General features: G+C 44.0%; 2 protein-coding genes across 5 annotated transcripts in view; one reads left to right on the top strand and one right to left on the bottom strand.

Moving 5' to 3' along the window:
- The window catches only part of SDHC (succinate dehydrogenase complex subunit C), a 59,147-nt gene extending 53,142 nt beyond the window's left edge, over positions 1–6,005 (top strand). For 3 of the 4 annotated variants that reach the window (XM_081825273.1, XM_006747396.3, XM_031018247.2), the window contains 2 exons: positions 1,588–1,751; positions 5,158–6,005. In XM_081825273.1, coding sequence (XP_081681399.1) covers positions 1,588–1,751; positions 5,158–5,262 — 269 coding nt within the window. In that variant the 3' untranslated portion in view covers positions 5,263–6,005. Of the gene's footprint in view, positions 1–1,587; positions 1,752–3,483; positions 3,715–5,157 lie in introns of those variants that run through there. The other variant, XM_081825272.1, reaches the window with a different exon arrangement.
- A 1,403-nt stretch (positions 6,006–7,408) lies between these two features.
- Positions 7,409–10,815, bottom strand: CFAP126 (cilia and flagella associated protein 126). The gene is made up of 5 exons (XM_006747399.3): positions 10,789–10,815; positions 9,489–9,551; positions 9,204–9,284; positions 8,525–8,701; positions 7,409–8,215 (listed from the first exon to the last, which is right to left on the bottom strand). Exons 1-5 carry the CDS (start codon positions 10,813–10,815, stop codon positions 7,901–7,903), a joined length of 663 nt encoding a protein of 220 aa, XP_006747462.1. The 3' UTR covers positions 7,409–7,900.
- Positions 10,816–22,166: the final 11,351 nt, after the last annotated feature.

The raw sequence follows: 22,166 nt of genomic DNA, 5'->3' as shown, positions 1-22,166 counted from the left end.
AAGATTCTCTCTTTCCTTCTCCCTCTGCCCCTCCCCCCTACTCACTTGCTCGCAGTCTCTCTCTGTCCAGGAAAAAAAATTAAACACATTGATATTTATATAAATGTGTACATTTTATATAAATGCACATAATTTTATATTTACATATTATAACATCCTAGTAGGTGTGAAGTAGCTTCTCATCATGGTTTTTTTTTTTTTAAAGATTTTATTTATTAGAGAGATCGGGAGAGCACAAAAGGAAAGTGAGAGGGAGAAGCAACTCCCCGCTGAGCAGAGAGCCTGTTGCAGGACTTGATCCCAGGACCCTGGGAAAATGACCTGAGCCGAAGGCAGATGCTCAACTGACTGAGCCACCCGGGCTCTCTCTCACTGAAGTTTTGATTTGCATTTCCCTAACGGCTAATGGTGTTGAGCATCTTTTCGTAGACTTATTGGCCATTTAATTATCTATGTTTGGAGAGATACCTATTTAGATCCTTTGTCCATTTTTAAATTGGGTTGTGTTTTTATTACTGAGTTGTAAGAGTCTTTAGTATATTCTGGATACGTGTCCCTTACAGACATATGATCTGCAAATATTTTCTCTCGCTCTGTGTTGTCTTTTTACTTTTTTTTTCCAATGTGAGTATAGCGGCCTACCGTGTTACGTTGGTTTCAGGTGTACAGCGTGCTGGGTCAGCCGCTCAGCACACCTGGCTGTGCTCAGCACGGTTGCAAGCACCATCTGTCCGCACACACCCTAGCGCACTACCGTTGACTGTGTTCCCTGTGCCGTGCCTTTCGTTCATCTTTTTACTTTCTTTTTTAAAGATTTTATTTATTTATTTGAAACAGAGAGAATGAGAGAGAGAGAGCACATGAGAGGGGGGAGGGTCAGAGGGAGAAGCAGGCTCCCTGCCAAGCAGGGAGTCCGATGTGGGACTCGATCCAGGGACTCCGGGATCATGACCTGAGCTGAAGGCAGTTGCTCAACCAACTGAGCCACCCAGGCGCCCCATCTTTTTACTTTCTTAATGACATTGTTTGCAGCACAAAAATTTTTAATTTTGATAAAATCCAATTTATTTTTTTGTTACGATGGTTTTGGCACCGTATCTAAGAAACCAGCGCCTAATATAGGGTCGTGAGGATTGACTCCTGTGGTTTCTTCTCAGAGTTTTAATGTTTTAGCTCTTACGTTCAGGTCTCCGATCCATTTTGCGTTACATTTTGTGTGTGTGTGGTAGAGATTTGAATGATTCTTTACCTTGGACTGAATATACTGTTTTTACTTTTTCTTACGGAGATAATAATGTAGGTACAGTCATAAGGTGACTTCTGAAGTGGCAAGTGAAGTTTTTGTCGAGAGGAATGTTCGAAGGAGGAATAATCTGCTAACCTGTATGGCAAATTTAAGAGATTAGGAGCAGGTCCCAAGTAGCCTACCTCCCACTACAGACATGAACACTAGTCTAAATCTTCCCCATTTCACAATGGGTCAGAATTGTATGAGGTGCCAGGGCCTGTCAGAGAACCCAGTTTTATGTGTTTTAGTAGTGGTAGCAGGTGGACAGCTATAATGGGCTTACTTGGTTTTCTCCTCAGGGGTCTCTCTCTTTGGCTTGTCGGCCCTGTTGATCCCTGGGAACTTTGAGTCTCACTTGGAACTTGTGAAGTCCCTGTGTCTGGGGCCATCACTGATCTACACGGCCAAGTTTGCACTTGTCTTCCCTCTCATGTATCACACCTGGAATGGGATCCGACACTTGGTAAGTTAATTGTTGGTTTATACATTTTCTGGGTGAAGGGAGTGTAGGGAAGTGTGGGATTCTCTCCTTCATTGCCGGGGTTTAGTGCTACCCCTAAAGTTAGTTGTCTGGACCTTTGCTCAGGGGCTCCTGGGGAGAGCCAAACTAGATCCGCGTGCACTCCTGGCAGCCCTGCTGGGGATCCCACTGAGCTCTGGGTGTAGGCCTGGCAGATACTTGCAGTGTCTCGGTGTGAACTGTTCTATTTTTAAGGGGCGTATTGCTAAAAGAGACCCCTGAAGCCAGGTCATCCCTCTGATGTGTCAGGCCCTGTTCTAGACCTTGGGGTTTCAATTCTGAGCTAGATGGTTGCTGCTTTCAGTCTAACATTCCTATCAACCCAGGGTGACAAGTTCAGTTGGAGTTGAATATGTTAACTTTAGTTATTTTGACATTGGATTGCGTTAACTGTTTTTGGTTTTTGCTGAGCTCTTGGAGAAAATGAGGCCAACTTTAACAGAAACTGGATACCTAGGATCCCAGACTTTAATATTGGGGTTAGGAATCTTTTGATGGCCTGAAAACTGTCCATGCTTCCTCCTACATGACTTTTCTCCTTCTCTCGCTCTCTTTTTTTTAACTTCTGTTACTATTTTTAGTTTATTTATTTGAGAGAGAGAGAGTGCATGCATCTGTACTCAGGGCGCACTCACGAGCCAGGGAAGAGCAGAGGGAGAGGGACAGGCAGGCTCTACTGAGTGCAGAGCCCAACATGGGGCTCGATCCCAGGACCCTGAGATCTGACCTAAACCGAAACCAAGAGTCGGACACTTACTTGATTGAGCCACCCAGGAGCCCCTCCTTCTCTCTCTCTCTTTCGCTCTTTTTTTTTTAAGATTTTGTTTATTCATTAGAGAGAGAGAACACATGCACAGGAGAGAGAGTGAGAGAGAGCGGGAGCAGGGACGGGGGAGAGGGAGAAGCAGGCTCCCTGCTGAGCAGGGAGCCCGGGGTGGGGCTCCATCCCAGAACCCCAGGATCCACACCTGAGCTGAAGGCAGACGCTTAACCACTGAGCCACCCAGGCACCACCTCCTTCTCTTTATATAATGGAATTAAAGCTTAATCATGCCTGCCCCAGGTCAGAGATCAGTCCCTCCTCCAACATTTTAGGATTTCATGTTTTGTGGTCTCCCTACCCCTAGTATTGCTTTCTTTCCCAGGAAGACAATTATGATTCCATTCTTTCTTATCTTCCAGTTCCTTCCTAACCTGAGCCATCTGTCAGATGGATATTCTTGCCTTAATCTGACCTTTATAATTTCCACATCAGAATCTAGAGGCACGCACTCTCTGAATTTCAGTCTGGTCCAATAGACAGTTTAATGGAATCAGAAAAGTGAGAGACTAAATGACCTATTAAGTGTATCTATCGGGGCACCTGGGTGGCTCAGTCGTTAAGTGTCTGCCTTCGACTCAGGTCATGATCCCAGGGTCCTGGGATCGAGCCCCGCATCGGGCTCCCTGCTCGGCGGGAAGCCTGCTTCTCTCTCTCCCACTCCCCCTGCTTGTGTTCCCCCTCTCACTGTGTCTCTCTGTCAAATAAATAAATAAAATCTTTAAAAAAAAAAAAAAAGTGTATCTATCAACTGTTCCCTGGGGCAGTGTTCAGTTTGATTCACAATGAATTCACTTCCCTCCGGGAGGGGATAGAGAAGGAGGGCATTTCCGTTAATGACTTCTTATTCCACAGAACCAATCTCTCTAATGAAAATCAGCTGATCAGCTTCCTCTGTTCACATCCGGGCTCTAGCAGGACTTACCACATATTTGCTTTTGTCTCAGTATGTGGGGAGGGAAGGGGAAGAGGTTTTGTAAAATCTCAGAACTCAGTCAAGGTTTTTCTGCCCTGGTTCCTGCCTGTAATGGTAAGCTCTTCGTTGAGAGAAGTGAGGAGCCTAAAGGCTTTTCTTACCCCTTAAATCTGCTTTTATTTTTTTCTTGGAGAAAGTACTGGCTCTTGAGTGTGGGACAGGATTTGATCTGTTCTCCATGACAGAGAGTCCTAGCTCTTGCCCTCTGAGCTTGGTAGTTGCCTTTCCAGAAGATCTAATGGGGAGAGGGGAGTGGAATTGATAGAAAAGAGTGGGAAGTGACCAGGTCTCTGGCCTTCTAGAGAGTATCCCCCCCCCCCCCCCCGTCACCACCCGCCAGTAGGACTCCATTTTTTTTGGTAAAACACCGTACCTATATAAGTAAAACAGCTCTGTGTGGGGACCTGCTCACCCCTAATCTGATCTAAGTAGAGCCTCGATTCTCCACCCCCCCCGCCCCCCCCCTCCCCCTCTGGTTCTCTCTAACTTTTAAGTACTCCTAATTTAGTTTAACATTCAGAGTGTGGGCGTTTGTGTTATATGGGGGCAGTCAAGTATGGAAAGTGTAGAACCTAAGAATTCTACCTTTGCCCTAGGGGATCTTTTAGTGACTTAGATTATATATAATAGGCAGTATCCCTGGGGTACAGGAGAGGCTAGATCAGTGTTTTTAAAACCCTGGTTTTTGATGTAGTGGGTAGAAAACCAATTTAGTGGGTTATTACCAACACACCCAGAAATTTAGGGGCTCCTGGCTGGCTCAGCTGGTGGAGAGTGTGACTTTTGATCTTGGGGTTGTGGGTTTAAGCCCAGCATTGGGTGTAGAGCTTACTTTAAAAACAAAAAACCAAAAAAACCCCAGAAATTTAATAGCATATAATACATAGAATGCAGCACACATACTAATGGTAAATATTGCTTATTCTTTCATGAACTTGTGCTGTAAATATACTGGCAAACGAAATTGAGAAATAGTGTCTAGATCCCAGAGGGTTTTTAGAATTCTAGTTCTCTGACTGGATGTTACTTCCCGAGGCAGGGGTGGGGGGAGGTGGTGGTGGTTCTGTGGTTGACCGTATCTAAGAAACCATGTATCTTACATCCCTGTTGGAGCTTCACCATGTATGTTAATAAATTGTTTCAAAAGTCTTGCAGTTAAATGTTTACTAAATTTATTCGACCATGGAACTTTTCTCCCCCATGCAACACCTTTTAGCATTCTGAGGAACTGGTTTGTGGAGGAACACACTTTGGGAAACATTGATTTGGTTTTGTTCCATGAGGGAAAGTTTGATCTCTTTAGTCTGGAAGCTTTTGTACGTAGGGGGTATACTTCGTATATATGCCTTTTCTGTCACTGGGACAAGTGGGTGGTAGGTACCACGTTGTGGGTTTGAGAAAGGCGGGTCCAGGAGAAGTGCTTTTCCCTAGAACCACGCCAAGACCAGTTGCCCGTTCCATGAGGTGGAGCTCCTTTCTCAGAAAGGAGAGTACCCAGGGCCCTGATGGCTGAAATTCTTTCTTCTCTTTTTTTTCTTTTCTTTTTTCTGCAGATGTGGGACCTAGGGAAAGGCCTGAAGATTCCCCAGCTGGACCAGTCTGGAGTGGCTGTCTTGGTTCTTACTGTGTTGTCCTCTGTAGGGCTGGCAGCCATGTGAAGAGCTGAAGTTCCCAGCATTGTCTTCCCATAAATGAATCACTGACCTATCTTCCTGTTTGTCACTCTCTTCTCCAGCCAAGACAAAGTTCTCCCGATTTATTTAGACCCTTTTGTGCTTGCACATCCCCTCGGAGCTTAGCAACAGTAGAGTACCTCCTAGAACCTGAGCAGTGGAAGAGGGTCCAGTTTCCTCCCTTGTTTCTAAAGATGGAATGACTCAAAACTTCCCTTTTCCTGCCCCCAGCTTGCAGCCTTCTCTGGGCCTGGAAGCCCTCATTCTCTCTCCATATTGGGCCTTGATTTGTGCTGACGGTCAGCTTTTGGCTCCTTCTTCCCGAGACAGTGGAAACAGTGGAGGCTCTGTGGCCTCTGCCGTGGGGCTTTGGGTGCCATTGCCTGTGGGTTGCTAGCTTAAAGGACAGTTGTGTTCATTGGTCAGAGCCCAGGGTCTTCAGCACCCACACAGTATGACTGAAAGAGGGATGGGGGTGGAGGGGAATTAGCCTGTCCCAGCTAGCTGGAGATAAAGAGGGTCAGTTGACTCTTAAAGCAGGTGCTTTGGGGAGAAGATATATAGCTTTTAATGCAAAAGGAAGATCCAGAAGATTACAATGAACCTATTAAGGGTTATCACCCCCCCCCCCCCCGCCTGCATTTCTGGAAAAACAAGCCTCTTTTCTAATCCAAATTCATGTGACATCTGTTTCTGAAACTGAATTAAAATACTCATTTTGTCTTTGACTCTCCTTGAAATCTAGAGAAACCAAGAGAATGGCGGTTGGGGAGGAGCCAATTTCCTCCCTCTCCCTCTGGTCTCAGGCATTTACACCCCCCAATCTGACCTTTCTTGGGAGGGAAACAGCTTGTCCTGCGGCCGACCGTTGAAACAGTGTTTAGGGAATCAAATGCAAGTAGCCAGAGATGGAATATCGTGCAGAGGCCTCGGAGAAGGAAGGAGCAAGAGAAAGGAGGTTAAGCATGTGGAAGCTTTGCATTATCACAGGCTCCAGAATCCCACTGAGAACTGCTCATAAACCTCAGGGTACAGTTCAGCAAATGATGATCCAGTAAGGGAGCCCGAGGACCAGTGGAGGTGGCAGCTAAGGGATGATGAGCTAAGTATATAGACTGGGAGAGAAAGGAGAGCAGAGATAAGAGAGGAGGGATCGTTGAAGACCTGGCAAAAATTTGTAATTTAATGGGAAAGCTTGCTGCTTTTAAAATCCATATGGGCCGGCCTCTTGAATCTCTCACTCCCTTGGCAGGAGTGCTGCTTTGATAGTCTTTGGAAACTCAAGGGTAGCAGATCTATCTTGTCTGAGTTGTTGGCCAGCCAGTTAAAGCAGTGGGTTGGAGAGGAGGAGCAATGACTGTAATTGGTGGCAGTTGGACAGGAAGACCTCACTGAAGCTAAGACAGTGGGGACCTGCCGCCTCAACAGTCTTCCTCCCAGTTCCCAAGTGGTCTTCTGCTTTACGTGATGATCACATCTCCTTTCTTGCTGGGCTAGCCTGGGAAGCCTTTGTAGCCTTCCTCCAGCTTAAACCCTATGTCCTCTGTACTTGTCCTTGGAGTGGGGGACAGGGGTTCATGAGGGAACACTTTGGCATTGGAGCTGGGAAGGGTTTGGCAAGGGCATTACACTGAACAGCCATCGGCAGGAAGCCTGCAGAATAGGAGAATGATAAGCAGATGTTGAAAGCTGGGAAGTGGATAAGGAACTTCTTACCCTTTTTTGGTGGCGTCCTACCATTTGGATGATTGGGGTTGGGGTACAGTAGTCCTCATGTTTGTTATTCTGCCCTAAATTTCTACTTACCATCTCTCTTTGTTTTTCTTCTCTGACTTCCAATCACTTTTGTGTTTTCCCTTTTCAAACTCTATATGTACTTTTGCTTGAGTTTTACTTTTATAACTCTCTCTAGTTTGTCTTCCCCGTGTGTTCTGTCGTCAGATGTGAAGTCGTAGACAAGGATAGTGTCTTCTACTCTAGCTTCCCTTCCCTTTTCTTCCTCCATCTTCTCCAGATATGCATATGCATTCTCTACCAAACAATCGTATTTCTGAATTAGAAGTAGTTGTGCATGCTCAGGATGAAAAGTGAGGGGCTGGGGGTGAGAGACTGGTTCTTTGAGGTTTCTTTCTTTTTTTTTTAAGACTTTATTTATTTGACAGAGAGAGACACAGTGAGAGAGGGAACACAAGCAGGGGGAGTGGGAGAGGGAGAAGCAGACTCCCCACTGAGCAGGGAGCCCAATGCAGGGCTTGATCCCAGGACCCAGAGATCATGACCTGAGCTGAAGGCAGACGCTTAACGACTGAGCCACCCAGGCGCCCCTGAGGTTTCTTTTGCTACAGTTCAGACCAGCTTCCTCTTGGTCACTTTTGGAGGATAGCTGACTCAGTCCTTGTAAAAATGTGTTCCACCTCAAGCCACTGCCGTGTTCTTTTTCCTGCTCTATTTCCTCCAACTCGCCTCCTAGTCATGGGTTACAAGAGGCAGCCATACCAGGAGGAAAAAAACATCCAAATCAGTAATAGATTCAACAAATGATGTTTATTTTCCAAGTTTGCCTTTATTCCCACCCTATAATTCCCCTGTTCTACGTCCCTCACTGGGGGTCCTGCTTACATCACTAAGTCTCTAGACAAGTTTTCTCAGTGTGGTCCCTTGGTGCCTCTGGAATTCCAGGTTTGTATTTCTGGACTGCAGCTGGATTAGGACCTGCCCAGTGTTCTAGCATGCATGGGCTCCCTGGTGGGCCCTTGAGAGAGTTGGCTGGGCTTTGGGGACCTGGAGTGTGACCTGCAGAGGGGTGTGAGCTTTGGGGTTGGTCTGGGGAATTGAGATTTACAGCTGGGGAGCTGGGAATTATGGCTGGACTCGAGGCTTGTTGTACAGTTTTTGTGGTAAGCTTCCCGAGTTTCCTCTGACTGTCTGGATCATGAGGCTGCCGGGTAGAATGGAAGAGACAGTCATATTTCTGGTCAGGCCTAGATCATTCCCAATCCATCTTAGAATTCTCACTCCCTTTCTCCCTATACCATGGACAAAAGGTCAGATCAGATCATTTTGTACTGTGGGGGATAATATGTCCTTAGCACATCTCTTTAGGTGTCGGAAGACAGGGACTAGATAGGGTAAGACAGAATTGGTTAAAGGTTCCCCCTGCTGGGATAGTGGTGGTATAACAGGCATTTTTGAGATTCAAAAGAAATGCGGATAATAGGATTTGAGGTTAGGTGGGAGGAATAGATACCTTGCCTAAGATTTCAGGACGCAGCCCATTGGAGGCCTTGAGCAAATCAGGATTTTTCTGTATCCATTTGGTGAGGGAGGCAGCACCAGCAACTGTACGGGAGGTCAGGGTCACCTGAGCAGGGGGTATCTTCAGAGGCATTTGCCAGGTACCCATGAAAGATCCCCAAGGACTTGCCTAAAAGGAAGAAGACGAGGTTCTTCAACAGGCTTCTCCCAGGACTACTGGCCTATTGGCAGGTCTGTTGTGTTCCTTCCACCCTTCACCCTTGGGATGCATGGTAATGAAATCAGAGTGAAAGCAGTCTCCCAGTCTCCCCACTCATCCTTTACCCCCTTTCTCATTTAGGTTACCCTGATTTTTTCATAACATTAACTCTCATGGCTTAACTTAAATTCCATGTCCTTAGGCTAAGTCTAGCAGAGTACTCACTGCGTAAGTGTCATCATGTGAAGGCGTTCATTCATCAGTTTAAGGCGTTCCGGGTGCTAAGCACAGCTCTATCGTGTTGGATAAACTGGCTGGAAGTTTGGGGGCAGTCATGTTGCAGTGGGAATCAGATTGAACTTTAATTTCCAGATAGTGGCCGTGCTAGATTGCAAACCTCCCATCTCGGTTACTCCGGTTCTGTGCCCCAGTTCTTTACCTTCCTCAGTAGGAGTGGGGATCAGTATCTCACCTTGGAACGGGGCACCGAAGGCAACAGATGACCACGATCATTGGCGATAATCTGAGTGTAGCCTTCATGGGAAGAAATTCTCTGGGTAGAGGTGAGGAGAGAACTGCTTGTGAAAATGGAGTGGAAAAGAGACTGAAGGTATCCAAGGGGTTCAAGTTAAGGGCTGAGGGAGAGGAGGATACGGCAATTCAGAGGCGGCTAAAGGAATTAGGTGCCAGTGAGTTACAGAGAACGTGGTGGAAAGAATCAGAAACTGGTGCTTTGGGAGCACTGCACATGCAATACCTCTTTTGTTGGCTTGGCGGGAGACCAGTTCCGTAGATACTTGGGTGAGAAAGCTTTTTCGTACTGTGGAGAGAAAGATGAGAATCTCTGTGAGGCTCGAAGGTGCCCCCGTGCCCAGGAAATGATGACGAGGCACAGTTCTTTAGAGTTGAGGACCAAAGACCTGAACAGCCAAGCTAGGCTTTAACTCACTATAGAAGGGATGTAATTTTTTGGTCTAAATGTATACTGTTCAACATGGCGCCACTAGCCACATGTGGTTATCGGACACTTGAAATGTGACTAGTCCCAGTGGAGGTGCTTTGTAATTTCGGAGAGTTAGTACAAAAAAAGAGAATGTGAGCATCTTATTACACCTTTTAAAATATTGATTAAACATTGAAATAATATTTTAGACTTATCAGGTTAAATATATTATTAAGGTTAATTTTATTTTTTTTAGTGTTTTTCATATAGCTACTAGAAAAGTTTAAATTACATTTGTGACTCGCATTATCTTTTTTTTTTTTTTAAAGATTTTATTTATTTATTTGACAGAGAGAGACACAGTGAGAGAGGGAACACAAGCAGGGGGAGTGGGAGAGGGAGAAGCAGGCTTCCTGTGGAGCAGGGAGCCTGATGTGGGCCTTGATCCCAGGACCCTGGGATCATGACCTGAGCCGAAGGCAGACGCTTAACGACTGAGCCACCCAGGTGCCCTCGCATTATCTTTTTATTGGGCAGTCCTGGTCTAGACCAGGGGTGGGCAAATGTGGCCCATGGGCCCAATCCATCCTCCTGTCTGTCCTGGGATGACCTGAGAAAGCAAAGAATGGTTTTTACAGATGGGTATTTGCAATTGATTTGATAAAAGGGAACAGTAGCTTTGCTGTTCTACTCCATACTCCTCCCAATGAAGTAAAGTGTTTTCTCATCCCAAAAGAATTCTATTTTTTCATTAGTATTACAAAAAATTACGGTTACAATATTTTGAATTTTGTCAAAAAATTTATGGAAAAATATTTTCTCTTGCTATTGTTAAGTACCTACAGAACATCTCTGATTTTGCCACATGGCCCCCAAAATAAAATATTTACCCTTTGACCCTTTACAGAAAAAACCCTGCTGACCTCTTACGTAGATCCTGCAAACAACCCTGAGAGGCCTTTTGCTTGTCCATGGGCCCTCTCTACCCTGACGAGCTAAAGAAGTGAAAAATACCATCTCACCCCACGTTCAGCTATTCATTCAATAATCAGAATCCTCTGGGAGGGTCAGTCCAAACGCAAAATTCAATGTTAGAGATGGAAAAAGAGCTTACCTGGTTGGCACTATAGTTAGTGGCCATGATCCTGCCACTTCGTGCTGTTTACCTTTGTTGCCTGGCAACTGCAGAAGGCGGACCTTCCAGGCCTGCCTGCCCCTTCTACTTGTTACTCACTTTCTTGGATGACACTGCCCCAACCTTTCCCCGGAAATTCAGGTTTGTTTTCATTTTAGAGATACGAGAGACAAAGTAAATAAATACGAAAAAATGAGCTGAAGAGCGGCCCTGTCTTTTTAATAGCATAACTTACCCTATTTAACAAACCGTGGAACACCAAGCGCTGTGTTTTGGGGGCAGTGTGCTGGAATGTACCCTGGACTTGAGAGCCAGGCGCTGGGGTTGGAGTCCTCACTTGACATAGCATCATGGGAGCTGTGTGACGTTAAATGATTGGCTCCCCTTCTAAGTTTCTGTAGACTCCTTTATATTGTGAAGATAACTTAGCTGCCTTTATAGGGTACGTGGGATAAAGTGGGAGGTGGCCGGTCAGTATCACAGCATAGTAGGTACTGGTGAGACTCAGGTTATAGGGTCCACTTCTTCATTTTCTCAGAGTAACAAAGGAACAATGTTTAATTTTTTTATTTTATTTTTTTTAAAAGATTTTATTTATTTATTTGAGAGAGAGAGACACAGCGAGAGAAGGAACACAAGCAGGGGGAGTGGGAGAGGGAGAAGCAGGCTTCCCATTACAGGGAGCCCGATGTGGGGCTCGATCCCAGGACTCCCGGATCATGACCTGAGCCGAAGGCAGACGCTTAACGACTGAGCCACCCAGGCGCCCCTAGGAACAATGTTTTAAAAAGCGACTCAGATTTATCCCCAGAAGGAAGAAGCGTATCTTATCCTCTGTCCTTGAATGACTCCGGTCTCCTCCCTCCCTCTAGGATCGCAGGGCCTAAGACCACAGGTGTGTGGTGTTGGCAGGGGTGAGGTAGAATTGGGAGCCAGTGGCGGGAGACTGGGCAGGGATGGAGAAAGCGATGCTGTGGAAAGCGCCAGGTTTGGAGAGCTCAGTGGTGGTGCCAGGACACAAACCTAATATTGGTGGGACTGGGCAACCCCTCCGAGACTCGTCTAAAATGGCATTATCGTATCCATCTCCTGGGTTGTCAGAATTAATGAGAAAGTGAAACTGCTTTATGAGTTGTAAGTCTATTTATAACATGGGATGTGAAGATGAAAGGAAAAAACAAGTAAGTTGTTCAAAGAAATCATTGAGAACCAAGAGAGCATTATAGGGGGATAGTTGTCAGTCCTTGTTTTCCCCCCAAAGTCATCATCCCAACTGACACATCAAGTATAAGAGCACTCCTACACTTGGAGAGAGGGAGGTAAAACAGCCCTTGTTCGGTAGGCTCACGTGGGAAACAGCCGGAGAACGTGAGGTCTGGGAAGAGGTCTTCTGTGTATCCCTGTGGTTCTCAGCACTCTAGAGTGATAACCTTCAGAACCAAGGACTTTGCTCTAGGACATCCACTGTGTCCTCAAAGCCAGGGATAGTCAAACAACCAGCATTTCTCTTAGAACTTCTGTCTTCAGCTGGTATGGTTTTCCAATAGAGTTGTAAGATTATCTGATGACTGCACTCTTATTTTTAAAAATCAACTAGTTTTTGTTTAATGGAAAAAGTAATGTACGTGGGGCGGATCATTCCATTTTTACAGAAGGATGTTTAATGAAAAGCAAATCTCCATCTGACTTCAACTCCCAGTCTTGCTCCTCAGAGGCGATTGCTGTTACTATTACTATAGTAACTACTTTTACTATTTCTTGTGTCTCCTTCCAGAAATATTCTATGCATTCTAACACTAACAGTGGCAAAATCTCCACATTGTTCTGTGATTGTTTTTTTACTATCTTGGGGATGTTTTTTCATGACAGTATATTATTCCATTTGGATGATCAGTTAGGTTATTTCCAGTCTGTTGTTGTTATAGACATTCTTTTTAAGATTTGTTTATTTGAGAGAGAGAGTGCGTGAGCAGGGGGAGGGGCCGAGGAAGAGAGCGAGGGGAGGCAGACTCCTCGCTGAGTGGGGAGCTCGTCACGGGGCTTAATCTCCCGAAACTGAGACCATGACCTGAATGGAAACCGAGTTGGACACTTAACCGACTGAGCCACCCAGGCGCCCCTGTTATAGACAGTCTTGCAATGAAAAGCTATATATATATATGTATATCTTTATGAATATATATAGATAGGTTATAATTTTATGAACATGTGATCGATACATTTCTAAAAGTGAATTGCAAAGTCAAATGGCTTGTGCAATTAGAATGCAAGTTGCCAAAGACATTGTGCCAGTTTATACATCTTCTGACCATATCTGAGAGGCCCAGTCTTCTCTTTCCAACACTACTACTCATGATTTTACTGTTTTTGTCAATCTGATAATAAGAATGAACATAATTACTATATGCCAGCCACGGTTCTAATTGCTTTTTATTACATTTTCTCATTTGGTTCTTATAACCACCCCAGCCAAGGAAACTGGGGCATACACAGTAAGGAGTAGAGCCAGCATTTAATCCCAAGTATTCTGACTCTAGAGCCATCAATTTTAACCATTACATTATATTGTCTCTTATGTTGGATGTAAAACATGGTGTAGCATTGTTTTAAATTTGCATTTCTTCAATTTTATGATTTTTTTCCATGTTTATGAGCCTTTTTATTTCTTTTATTATTCTTTTTTCCTAAAAATAACTATGTCTTTTGCCATTTGCTGTTGGGCTGTTGATCATTTTTACTAATCTGTCTGACTTCTTTATATATTCAGGAAATTAGTCCTTTTGTCAAATATGTTGCAAATATTTCCTGCCAGTGTATCTGTCATTTAATTTGTTGGTAGCCACCGTTTTTTTTTGTTGTTGTTGTTGTTTTTTTGCACCATGGACATGTTTTTAATATTTATGTAGTCAAATTTATTGTTCTTTCTTTGTATGCTTCTGGGTCTTATGCTTTGAATGGCTTTTTGTAAATTCCAATGTTTAAAAAGATAATTCACCCATAGTTTGTTTTTATATTTAAATTTTTGTTCCTCCTAGAATTTATTTTGGTGACTACACTAAGATCAGGCTCCAGATGCCTAACTAGTTGTCTCAGCATCATTCCTTAATTTATTTGGGTCTGTTTCTGGATCCTCTAACCCATTATTCTTGGGGGAGAGGTGCCCATTTTAGGTTATTTGTCTCTTTAAAATCCAATCCTGGCTTGGTCCTATGTGAATTCTCTAGTTAGAACTTCACAAACAGTAGGAAATTGTAAATAATAACAGGCAATTTCAAGCTTCTAATAAAATCGTACTGAAGTGTAGTCTTTCTTTGGATTGACGGGTTGCCTTCAGCCACAGGTGATGGTCTTTCATTGGTCAGATTTAACTCTTTCAAAGTTGGAAGGCCTCATAAAGGTCCCATTCACAAAATATGCCTCAAGGTATTCTCATCGTTTGTTTCAGTTCTCTGATGCCTGAAATTAGACCTCAGGAAATCTTTTATTTGGATTGCGATCATCTGCATTGAATTACAAGTGTACTTTGTTATCTACAGGTAATGGATAAATTGTACCTAATTGGGGGCAACCACCCACATGATCTGTGGAGTCAGACTGCCTGGCTTAAATTCTAGCTCTTCCGGAAGTGTGTGACCTTGGACAAGTGACTTAATCTTTCTCATCTCAGTTCCTTTAGAGCATGAAATGGGGATAGTCTTAGTTTTCGAGCAGTAAACATTTGTGACATTGCCCAGGAGGACACCGAGGCAAAGTGAGTGCTCAGTACGTTTGGCATCACTGCTGGCTCAAGACCCCCCAGTAAAAAGAGGTACCTATTCAGGTTACCTTAAACAGAAAAGGGGCACATTTATTTATAAAGTTATAGGAGATATATAGCAGATCCAAAAAGTAGGAAGTATAGTTTGGGCCTTACGGAGTACAAGAATGTGGAAGGTAGGGCGCCTGGGTGGCTCAGATGGTTAAGCGTCTGCCTTCGGCTCAGGTCATGATTCCAGGGTCCTGGGATCGAGTCCCGCATCGGGCTCCCTGCTCCGTGGGAAGCCTGCTTCTCCCTCTGCCTCTCTCTCTCTCTCTCTCTATCTCTCATGAATAAATAATTAAAATCTTTAAAAAAAAAAAAAAGAATGTGGAAGGTAGATCATGGTCAGGAAGAGAGAGATTTTTTTTTCCATCTGTTTTTCACCAGAGTGCTTTATTCTTACTTCTCCACAAGCCAGTCAGCATCCTCAGGTACGTTGGGCTTGTTATCTTTCTTGCAACCTAGTTAGAGTCTTACTAATGTAATAGGAGAGAAGGAGAAGGAGAAAAAGAATACTGGTCAGTTTCAGTGGAGAGAGACCATAGATGATAAAGGTTTCCTGCTTTTGCTTTGAACCAGTAGATCTTTTTTAAGAAAATAAGTGATAACTTTCCCATAGCCAGTTAGCAGTTTTTGTGTAGTTTGTCAAAGGTTGTGTGCCTATACAAAAAATAGAAATAATAAATAGAAACATGTATTTTATTCATCGCTGTTACATTTTACACAAATTATATCATATCATACTACTTACGTTAAGATTAAGAGATGTATTTTGGGGGCGCCTGGGTGACTCTGTAGAGTATGTGACTCTTGATCTCGGGGTTGTAAATTCGAGCCCCACGTTGGGTGTAGAGATGACTTAAAAATGAAATCTTAAAGGGCGCCTGGGTGGCTCAGTTGGTTAAGCGACTGCCTTCGACTCAGGTCATGATCCTGGAGTCCCGGGATCGAGTCCCACGTCGGGCTCCCTGCTCGGCAGGGAGTCTGCTTCTCCCTCTGATCCTCCCCCCTCTCATGCTCTCTCTCTCTGTCTCATTCTCTCTCTCAAATAAATAAATAAAAATCTTAAAAAAAGAAAAAAAAATATTTCGAATACCATTACATATTAGTGCATAGAGCTTTCTTATAGCTGCTTAGTATTACACGGACGATGTGTTACACTTTATCTAATCAGTGTCCTATGCTGAACATTTAGTTCTGTTGCTGTTACAACAATGCAGAGATGAATAACTTTGTACAGGTGTTATTTTGCATCTTTGTGAGCATATCTGTGGGATAAACTTTTAGAAATGAAATTATACAGGGCGCCTGGGTGGCTCAGTTGGTTAAGCAACTGCCTTCAGCTCAGGTCATGATCCCAGGGTGCTGGGATCGAGTCCCGCATCGGGCTCCCTGCTCTGCGGGGAGCCTGCTTCTCCCTCTCCCACTCCCCCTGCTTGTGTTCCCTCTCTCGCTGTGTCTCTCTCTGTCAAATAAATAAATAAATAAAATCTTTAAAAAAAAAGAAATGAAATTATACAGTAAAAATACAAGGGTATTGCATTTTTTTAAAAGATTTTAAGTCATCTCTATACCCAGCATGGGGCTCGAATTTACAACCCTGAGATCGAGAGTCGCAGGCTCCACCGACTGAGCCAGCCAGTTGCCCTGCTGCATTTTGATAGATAGTGCCCAATTGTCTTCCAAAGAGGTTATACTCCATCCAGCCATGTGTCAGATTCTCTGGCAAAGTTTGGAGTCTTGATAGAATTGACTAGATATCTACGATGTTTGCTTTCATCCCATACTCCTTCCCAGATATTAAAGGGATCTAGAGCAACTTCTCCCTCAGAAATTTGCATTGTTGGATAAACTACCTTATTAGGTGCTTTCTAATTTATAACAGCCAAAAGTCAGCAACATGTACTTTCGATGTATTTTTCTTCCCATGGTAATTTTTATTTTATTTGTATTTTTTCCTCATGGTAATTTTAAAAACCAGAAATCATTAGTAAACCTCCCCCAATAGTAAAACCTCAGGCATCTCATCTATTACAATTTGACCCCTGAATCTTTGTCTCTAGTCATACCATCAGCTCCCCAAGGTTTCTTCCAGATAGTTCCAAGGTACGCTGCATATTACTTCATTGGGGCAGGTGGCGGTGAATCTAGATTAGAACCTGGCTTGTGCCTATTTTCCTGGGCTCACAGGATCTTATCTGACCAAGCTACTGGCTCACCCTTGAACTATCCATGTCCCATGGCTTCTGTCTATTCCCTTAGAATTCCACACACAGTACAGTTCTGTGCACAGTAAGCAGGGAAGAGATGGATGGCCGCAAATAAAGAGGTTATTTCAAAACTTCTCTATAGGTTGCGAATTTCTGATTCTATTTTCTTCCCCTCTATTGGAAACTGCTATTATATCTCCCCCCACACACCCTAAAAGAAGAATATTCTTGATCAGAACCCTTCCTGAGGAATCCAGAGAACAAGGTGTATACAACCAAAATGCCTGGAGGGACAGCAGTATCTCTCGCTTGCGGTGAGAATGAAACGTATGTTTCCTTGGCTGTAATGGAGTCTGTAGCATATGATAGCTGTGTGCTTGGACAGCATGGGGGGTGGCCATAAAGTCTGAAAACAGATACTATTATTTTATCGTGTATTGACACACGATCTCAAACCATGAATATGTATTCTTTTATGTTCCCGGGTTTCTTGGCAACCCTGAAATCTAGTACAGCTATCGATGAGAGTTCAGGGAGAGTATATGAGAAGTAGTCATTGTCAGGTACAGATGTTAACTAGGACTAGACGGATTTTGCCTCAGGTTAGCTGCTGGAGGAGAGCAAGAAGAGGGGGGTTAAGAGAGTTCTAGACTGGGGCACCTGGCTGGCTCAGTGGGTAGGGCATGGGACTCTTGCCCTAGGGGTTGTGAGTTCAAGCCCCAAGTTGAGCATAGAGCCCACTTTAAAAAAAAAAAAAACACTATAGAAAGTACTCAGCAAGACATTAAAAAAAAAGAGAGAGATTCCTAGATTGGTTTGATGTTTCTCCATATTAGGAGTCTTTCAAACATACTGCTGACACCAGACGTGGGGTGGGGGGTCCCACACCGAGCAGTTCGGTGACTCCAGCTGGGCGGCCTACAATGTAACTCTGTTCCAACACAGTCCACCTAGAGATGGTATCAGGTCCCTGAGGTGAGGGCTCAGTCCCACAAGACCGACCCTTCCTCTACCCCCGCCCCAGTTCAGGTGTCAGCTGCCAAGTCCAGATTGTCACCTGGGCTTCTGCCTGATGGCTGTAAGGGAGAGGTTCTCATGACCATCTCCTGGAGTTTAATTAATTTGCTAGAGTGGCTCACAGATCTCAGGACAACTGTCCGTACTGTTTCCCAGCTTATTATAAATGGATGTGATTAAGGCTACAGAGGAACACCCAGAGGAAAGAGATGCTTTGGGCAAGGTATGTGGGCTGGGGTGTGGTGCTTGCACGGCCTCTCCAGGTATGCCCCTCACCCCGCTCCTTCTCATGTTCACCCACCGGGAAGCCCTCCAAACCCTGTACTATTGGGGTTTTTAGGGAGCCTGCATCACCTAGGCATGATCAATCATTAACTCCATTTCCAGCCCCTCCTCCCTCTCCGGAGAATTGGGGTGGGGCTGAAAATTCTAGGCTTCTAATCAGGTCTCCGGTCTTTCTGGTGACCGGCCCCCATCCAGGAGCCCCCACAGAGTTGCCTCAGAACAAAGACTCTCCTATTACCCAGGAAATTCCAAGGGATTTAGGAGCTCTGTGTAAGGAACTAGGGTCAGAGACCAAATACCAGAGCAAAAGATCCTCCTAGCGCTCTTATCACTTAGAAATTATAGGGGTTTTAGGAGCTCCGCCAGGAGCAGGGATGGGAGGGGCAAAGACCAATATAGATATTCTCATGTGGTCACGTAGACAATAGCCAAAAAGAGAGAGAACTTAGGTATTGTATAAAAGTTTTAGGATAGGGTGCCTATGGTTGAGCGTCTGCCTTCGGCTCGGGTCTTGATCCCAGGGTCCTGGGATCAAGTCCCGCATCGGGCTCCCTGCTCCTTGGGAGCCTGCTTCTCCCTCTGCCTCTCTCTCTCTCTCTCTCATGAATAAATAAACCTTTTTAAAAAAAGTTTTAGGATAAAGGTAACCATTAGAATAAAAATACAAACTCTTCCTAAATGCCAGAAGGTATGTTAAAAAAAAGGGAGGTGAGGGGAGAGGAGGAAGCAAATGAAATAGATCACATGGTGAAAGACTTAAATATATAAAAATATAACATAGGGGCGCCTGGGTGGCTCAGTCGGTTAAGCATCTGACCGGCACAGGTCACAATCTCAGGGTCCTCGGATGGAGCCCTATGTCAGGCTCCCTGCTCCGTGTGCCGTCTGCTTCTCCCTCTGCCCCTACCCGCACTCATTCTCTTTCTTTCTCTCAAATAAAATCTTTATATATATAAAACAGGCAGATCAGAGGTCAAACAAATTGATCACATCAATAAATATATTAAGGAGTCTACCACGTGCCTGTTAAAGAAAATGATTTTCACATCGACTGACAAAGCAAAACCCAGCACTGTGCTGTGTAAATGAAACACATCTGAAATGAGGAGACTCGGGAAGGCTAAAAATAAATGACTGAAACAAAAATGTACCAGAGGTATTTTTTGTTTTTGTTTTTGTCTTTTTAACTGAAGCAGGGATTGCAGTTGTAATTATCCAAGAAAGGAGAATTGAGTAAAAAGTTTTACGAGATAAACTGTTACTGCAATTTGAAAAAAGAAGAGAATTACGCTTAACACAGGGAGAAATAGAAGCACACCAGTAATTGGAGACTGTAACAGATCTCTCAGATCTAGAAAGATAAAGTGAACACGAAATTAGTAAGGGCATAGAAAACCTAAACCATGTAATAAATAAGATAGATTTAATGTGTTTTAAACTCTGAACCTTGATAATAGAGAATACGCTTTTTTTCCCAAATGCATTTTTTTTAAAGATTTTATTTATTATTTATTTGAGAGAGAGACACACAGAGATAGAGAAAGCATGAGCAGGGAGGAGAGGGAGAGGCAGGCTCCCAGCCAAGCAGGGAGCCCGACGCGGGGCTCGATCCCAGGACCCTGGGACCATGACCCGAGCTGAAGGCAGACGAAGGCAGACACTTAACCGACTGAGCCACCCAGGCACCGCCCAAATGCATTTTAAAGTATTCAAAATATCACAAGAATGTAGCACATTCACATCTTAGACCTCAAAGAAAATTTCAGTAAATTCCAAGGGGAAAAAATAATAAAACAAATAGTATTCTCTGGCCACAATGTAATATAACTAGGTATTAACAACAACAAACCAAAAAGGCTCTTCTAACAGGAAATGTAAAAAACATGCTATTAAACCACTCTTGGGTCAAAGGGGAAATGCAACACAAGTTGTAGAATTTTTTGAACATAGTAATAACGGGGGTGCCGGGGTGGCTCAGTTGGTTAAGCATCTGCCTTGGGCTCAGGTCATGGTCCCGGGGTCCTGGGATTGAGCCCGGCATCAGGCTCCTTGCTCAGCAGGGAGCCTGCTTCTCCCTCTCCCTCTGCCTGCTGCTCTGCCTACTTGTGCTCCCTCTCTCTCTGTCAGATAAATAAATAAAATCTTAAAAAAAAAACCTCATTCATTAAAAAAAAAAGAAAATAGTGATAATGAAAACCAGAATCTATGAGAAATAGTTAAAACAGCTATCAGAGAAATATTTATGATACAGATACCTATATGAGGGGCGCCTGGGTGGCTCAGTTGTTAAGCGGCTGCCTTGGGTTTAGGTCTTGATCCCAGGGTCCTGGGATGAGTCCCGCATCGGGCTCCCTGCTCAGCGGGAAGCCTGCTTGTCCTTCTTCCGCTCCCCCTGCTTGTGTTCCCTCTCTCGCTGTCTCTCTCTCTGTCAAATAAATAAATAAAATCTTTAAAAAAAAAACAACCTACATGAATTAAAGTAAAAATGAATGAACATTACAACTCAAGAAACTAGAAGAAAAAAGGTAAACCAATGACAGCAGAAGGAAGGAATAAGTAAAAAGAAAGGCAGAGATTAATGGGTTTGAAAACAACAGCAACAAAAAGTAACACTAACAAATCCCAGCCAGTCTGTTTGAAAACATAAAATTAACTTCTTAGCTAAACTACTCAAAAATAAAAGGGGGGAGACAGCACAAATCCATGAAATTAGAAATGAAGAGACATAGGAGGGGAAATTTAAAAAATATTCTATGTAAATATATTTGAAAATCTACATTAAGTGGATAATTTTGTAGAAAAATCCAATTTAGGGGCGCCTGAGTGGCTCAGTTGGTTAGGCGTCTGCCTTCGGCTCGGGTCATGATCCCAGGGTCCTGGGATCGAGCCCCGCATCCGGCTCCCTGCTCCGCGGGAAGCCTGCTTCTCCCTCTCCCACTCACCCCCTTTGTGTTCCCTCTCTCACTGTCTCTCTCTCTCTCTCTGTCGAATAAATAAATAAAATCTTTAAAAAAAAAAAAAATCCAGGGGCGCCTGGGTGGCTCAGTTGGTTAAGTGACTGCCTTCGGCTCAGGTCATGATCCTGGAGTCCCGAGATCGAGTCCCGCATCGGGCTCCCTGCTCGGCAGGGAGTCTGCTTCTCCCTCTGACCCTCCTCCCTCTCATGCTCTCTGTCTCTCATTCTCTCTCTCTCAAATAAATAAATAAAATCTTAAAAAAAAAAAAATCCAATTTAACACAATTGACCCCTGTGGAGACAGAAAGTCAAAACGACCATTTAACATAAACAAAATTAAACTAGTTAGAGTTCCTACAAAACAAAACAGGCTCAGTTTCACTAGGAGATTCTATCAAACTTTAAAGAAGCCTTCTTAGGGGCGCCTGCATGGCTCAGTCGTTAAGCATCTGCCTTCAGCTCAGGTCATGATCCCAGGGTCCTGGGATCCAGCCCCGAGGTCATGATCTCAGGGTCCTGGGATCCAGCCCTGCATCGAGCCCCACATCGGGCTCCCTGCTCTGAGGGAAGCCTGCTTCGCCTCTCCCGCTCCCCCTGCTTGTGTTCCCTCTCCAGCTGTCTCTCTGTCAAATAAATAAATAAAATCTTAAAAAATAAAATAAAATAAAAAAGCCTTCTTAAACTATTCTAGAGCATGGCTAAAGAAGGAAAACTCCCAAATGCGTGTTATGTAGTGAGTTATGAATTCCCAAACCTGAACTTTGGAATCATGACAAAAACTATAATAAAAAAGAACAGGGTAGGACATTTCACTTATTAATATTGATGCAAAAATCTTTTTTAAAAGTTTTATTTATTTAAATAATCTCTACACCCAACATGGGGCTTGAACACACGACCTCAAGATCAAGAGTCACGTGCTCTTCCAACCGAGCCAGCCAGGCTTCCCTATGCAAAAATTTTATATAAAACATTAGCAAGCAGAATCCAACAGCACATTAAAAAAACATTTATCATGACCAAGTGGATGATAACTCTGTGAATGCAAGAATGGACAGTCAGATTAGGAAACCCATTAATATCATATTAA

The sequence above is a fragment of the Leptonychotes weddellii genome, chromosome 6 (genome assembly GCF_054177405.1).
Source record: "Leptonychotes weddellii isolate Sample4059 chromosome 6, ASM5417740v2, whole genome shotgun sequence".
Classification (NCBI taxonomy): domain Eukaryota; kingdom Metazoa; phylum Chordata; class Mammalia; order Carnivora; family Phocidae; genus Leptonychotes; species Leptonychotes weddellii.
Note: the sequence above shows the minus strand (reverse complement) of the source record. Positions and strands in the feature narration are given on the sequence as shown.

Bases quoted from the DNA above. Each gene is read 5' to 3' on its own strand.
- CFAP126 (XM_006747399.3), bottom strand. From the start codon at position 10,815: ATGGCCACTAACTATAGTGCCAACCAG. The intron at 9,552-10,788 runs GTAAGCTCTTTT...TTCTCTCCACAG, and splicing joins CTAACTATAGTGCCAACCAG to TACGAAAAAGCTTTCTCACC. The intron at 9,285-9,488 runs GTATTGCATGTG...ACCTCTACCCAG, and splicing joins CCGCCAAGCCAACAAAAGAG to AGAATTTCTTCCCATGAAGG.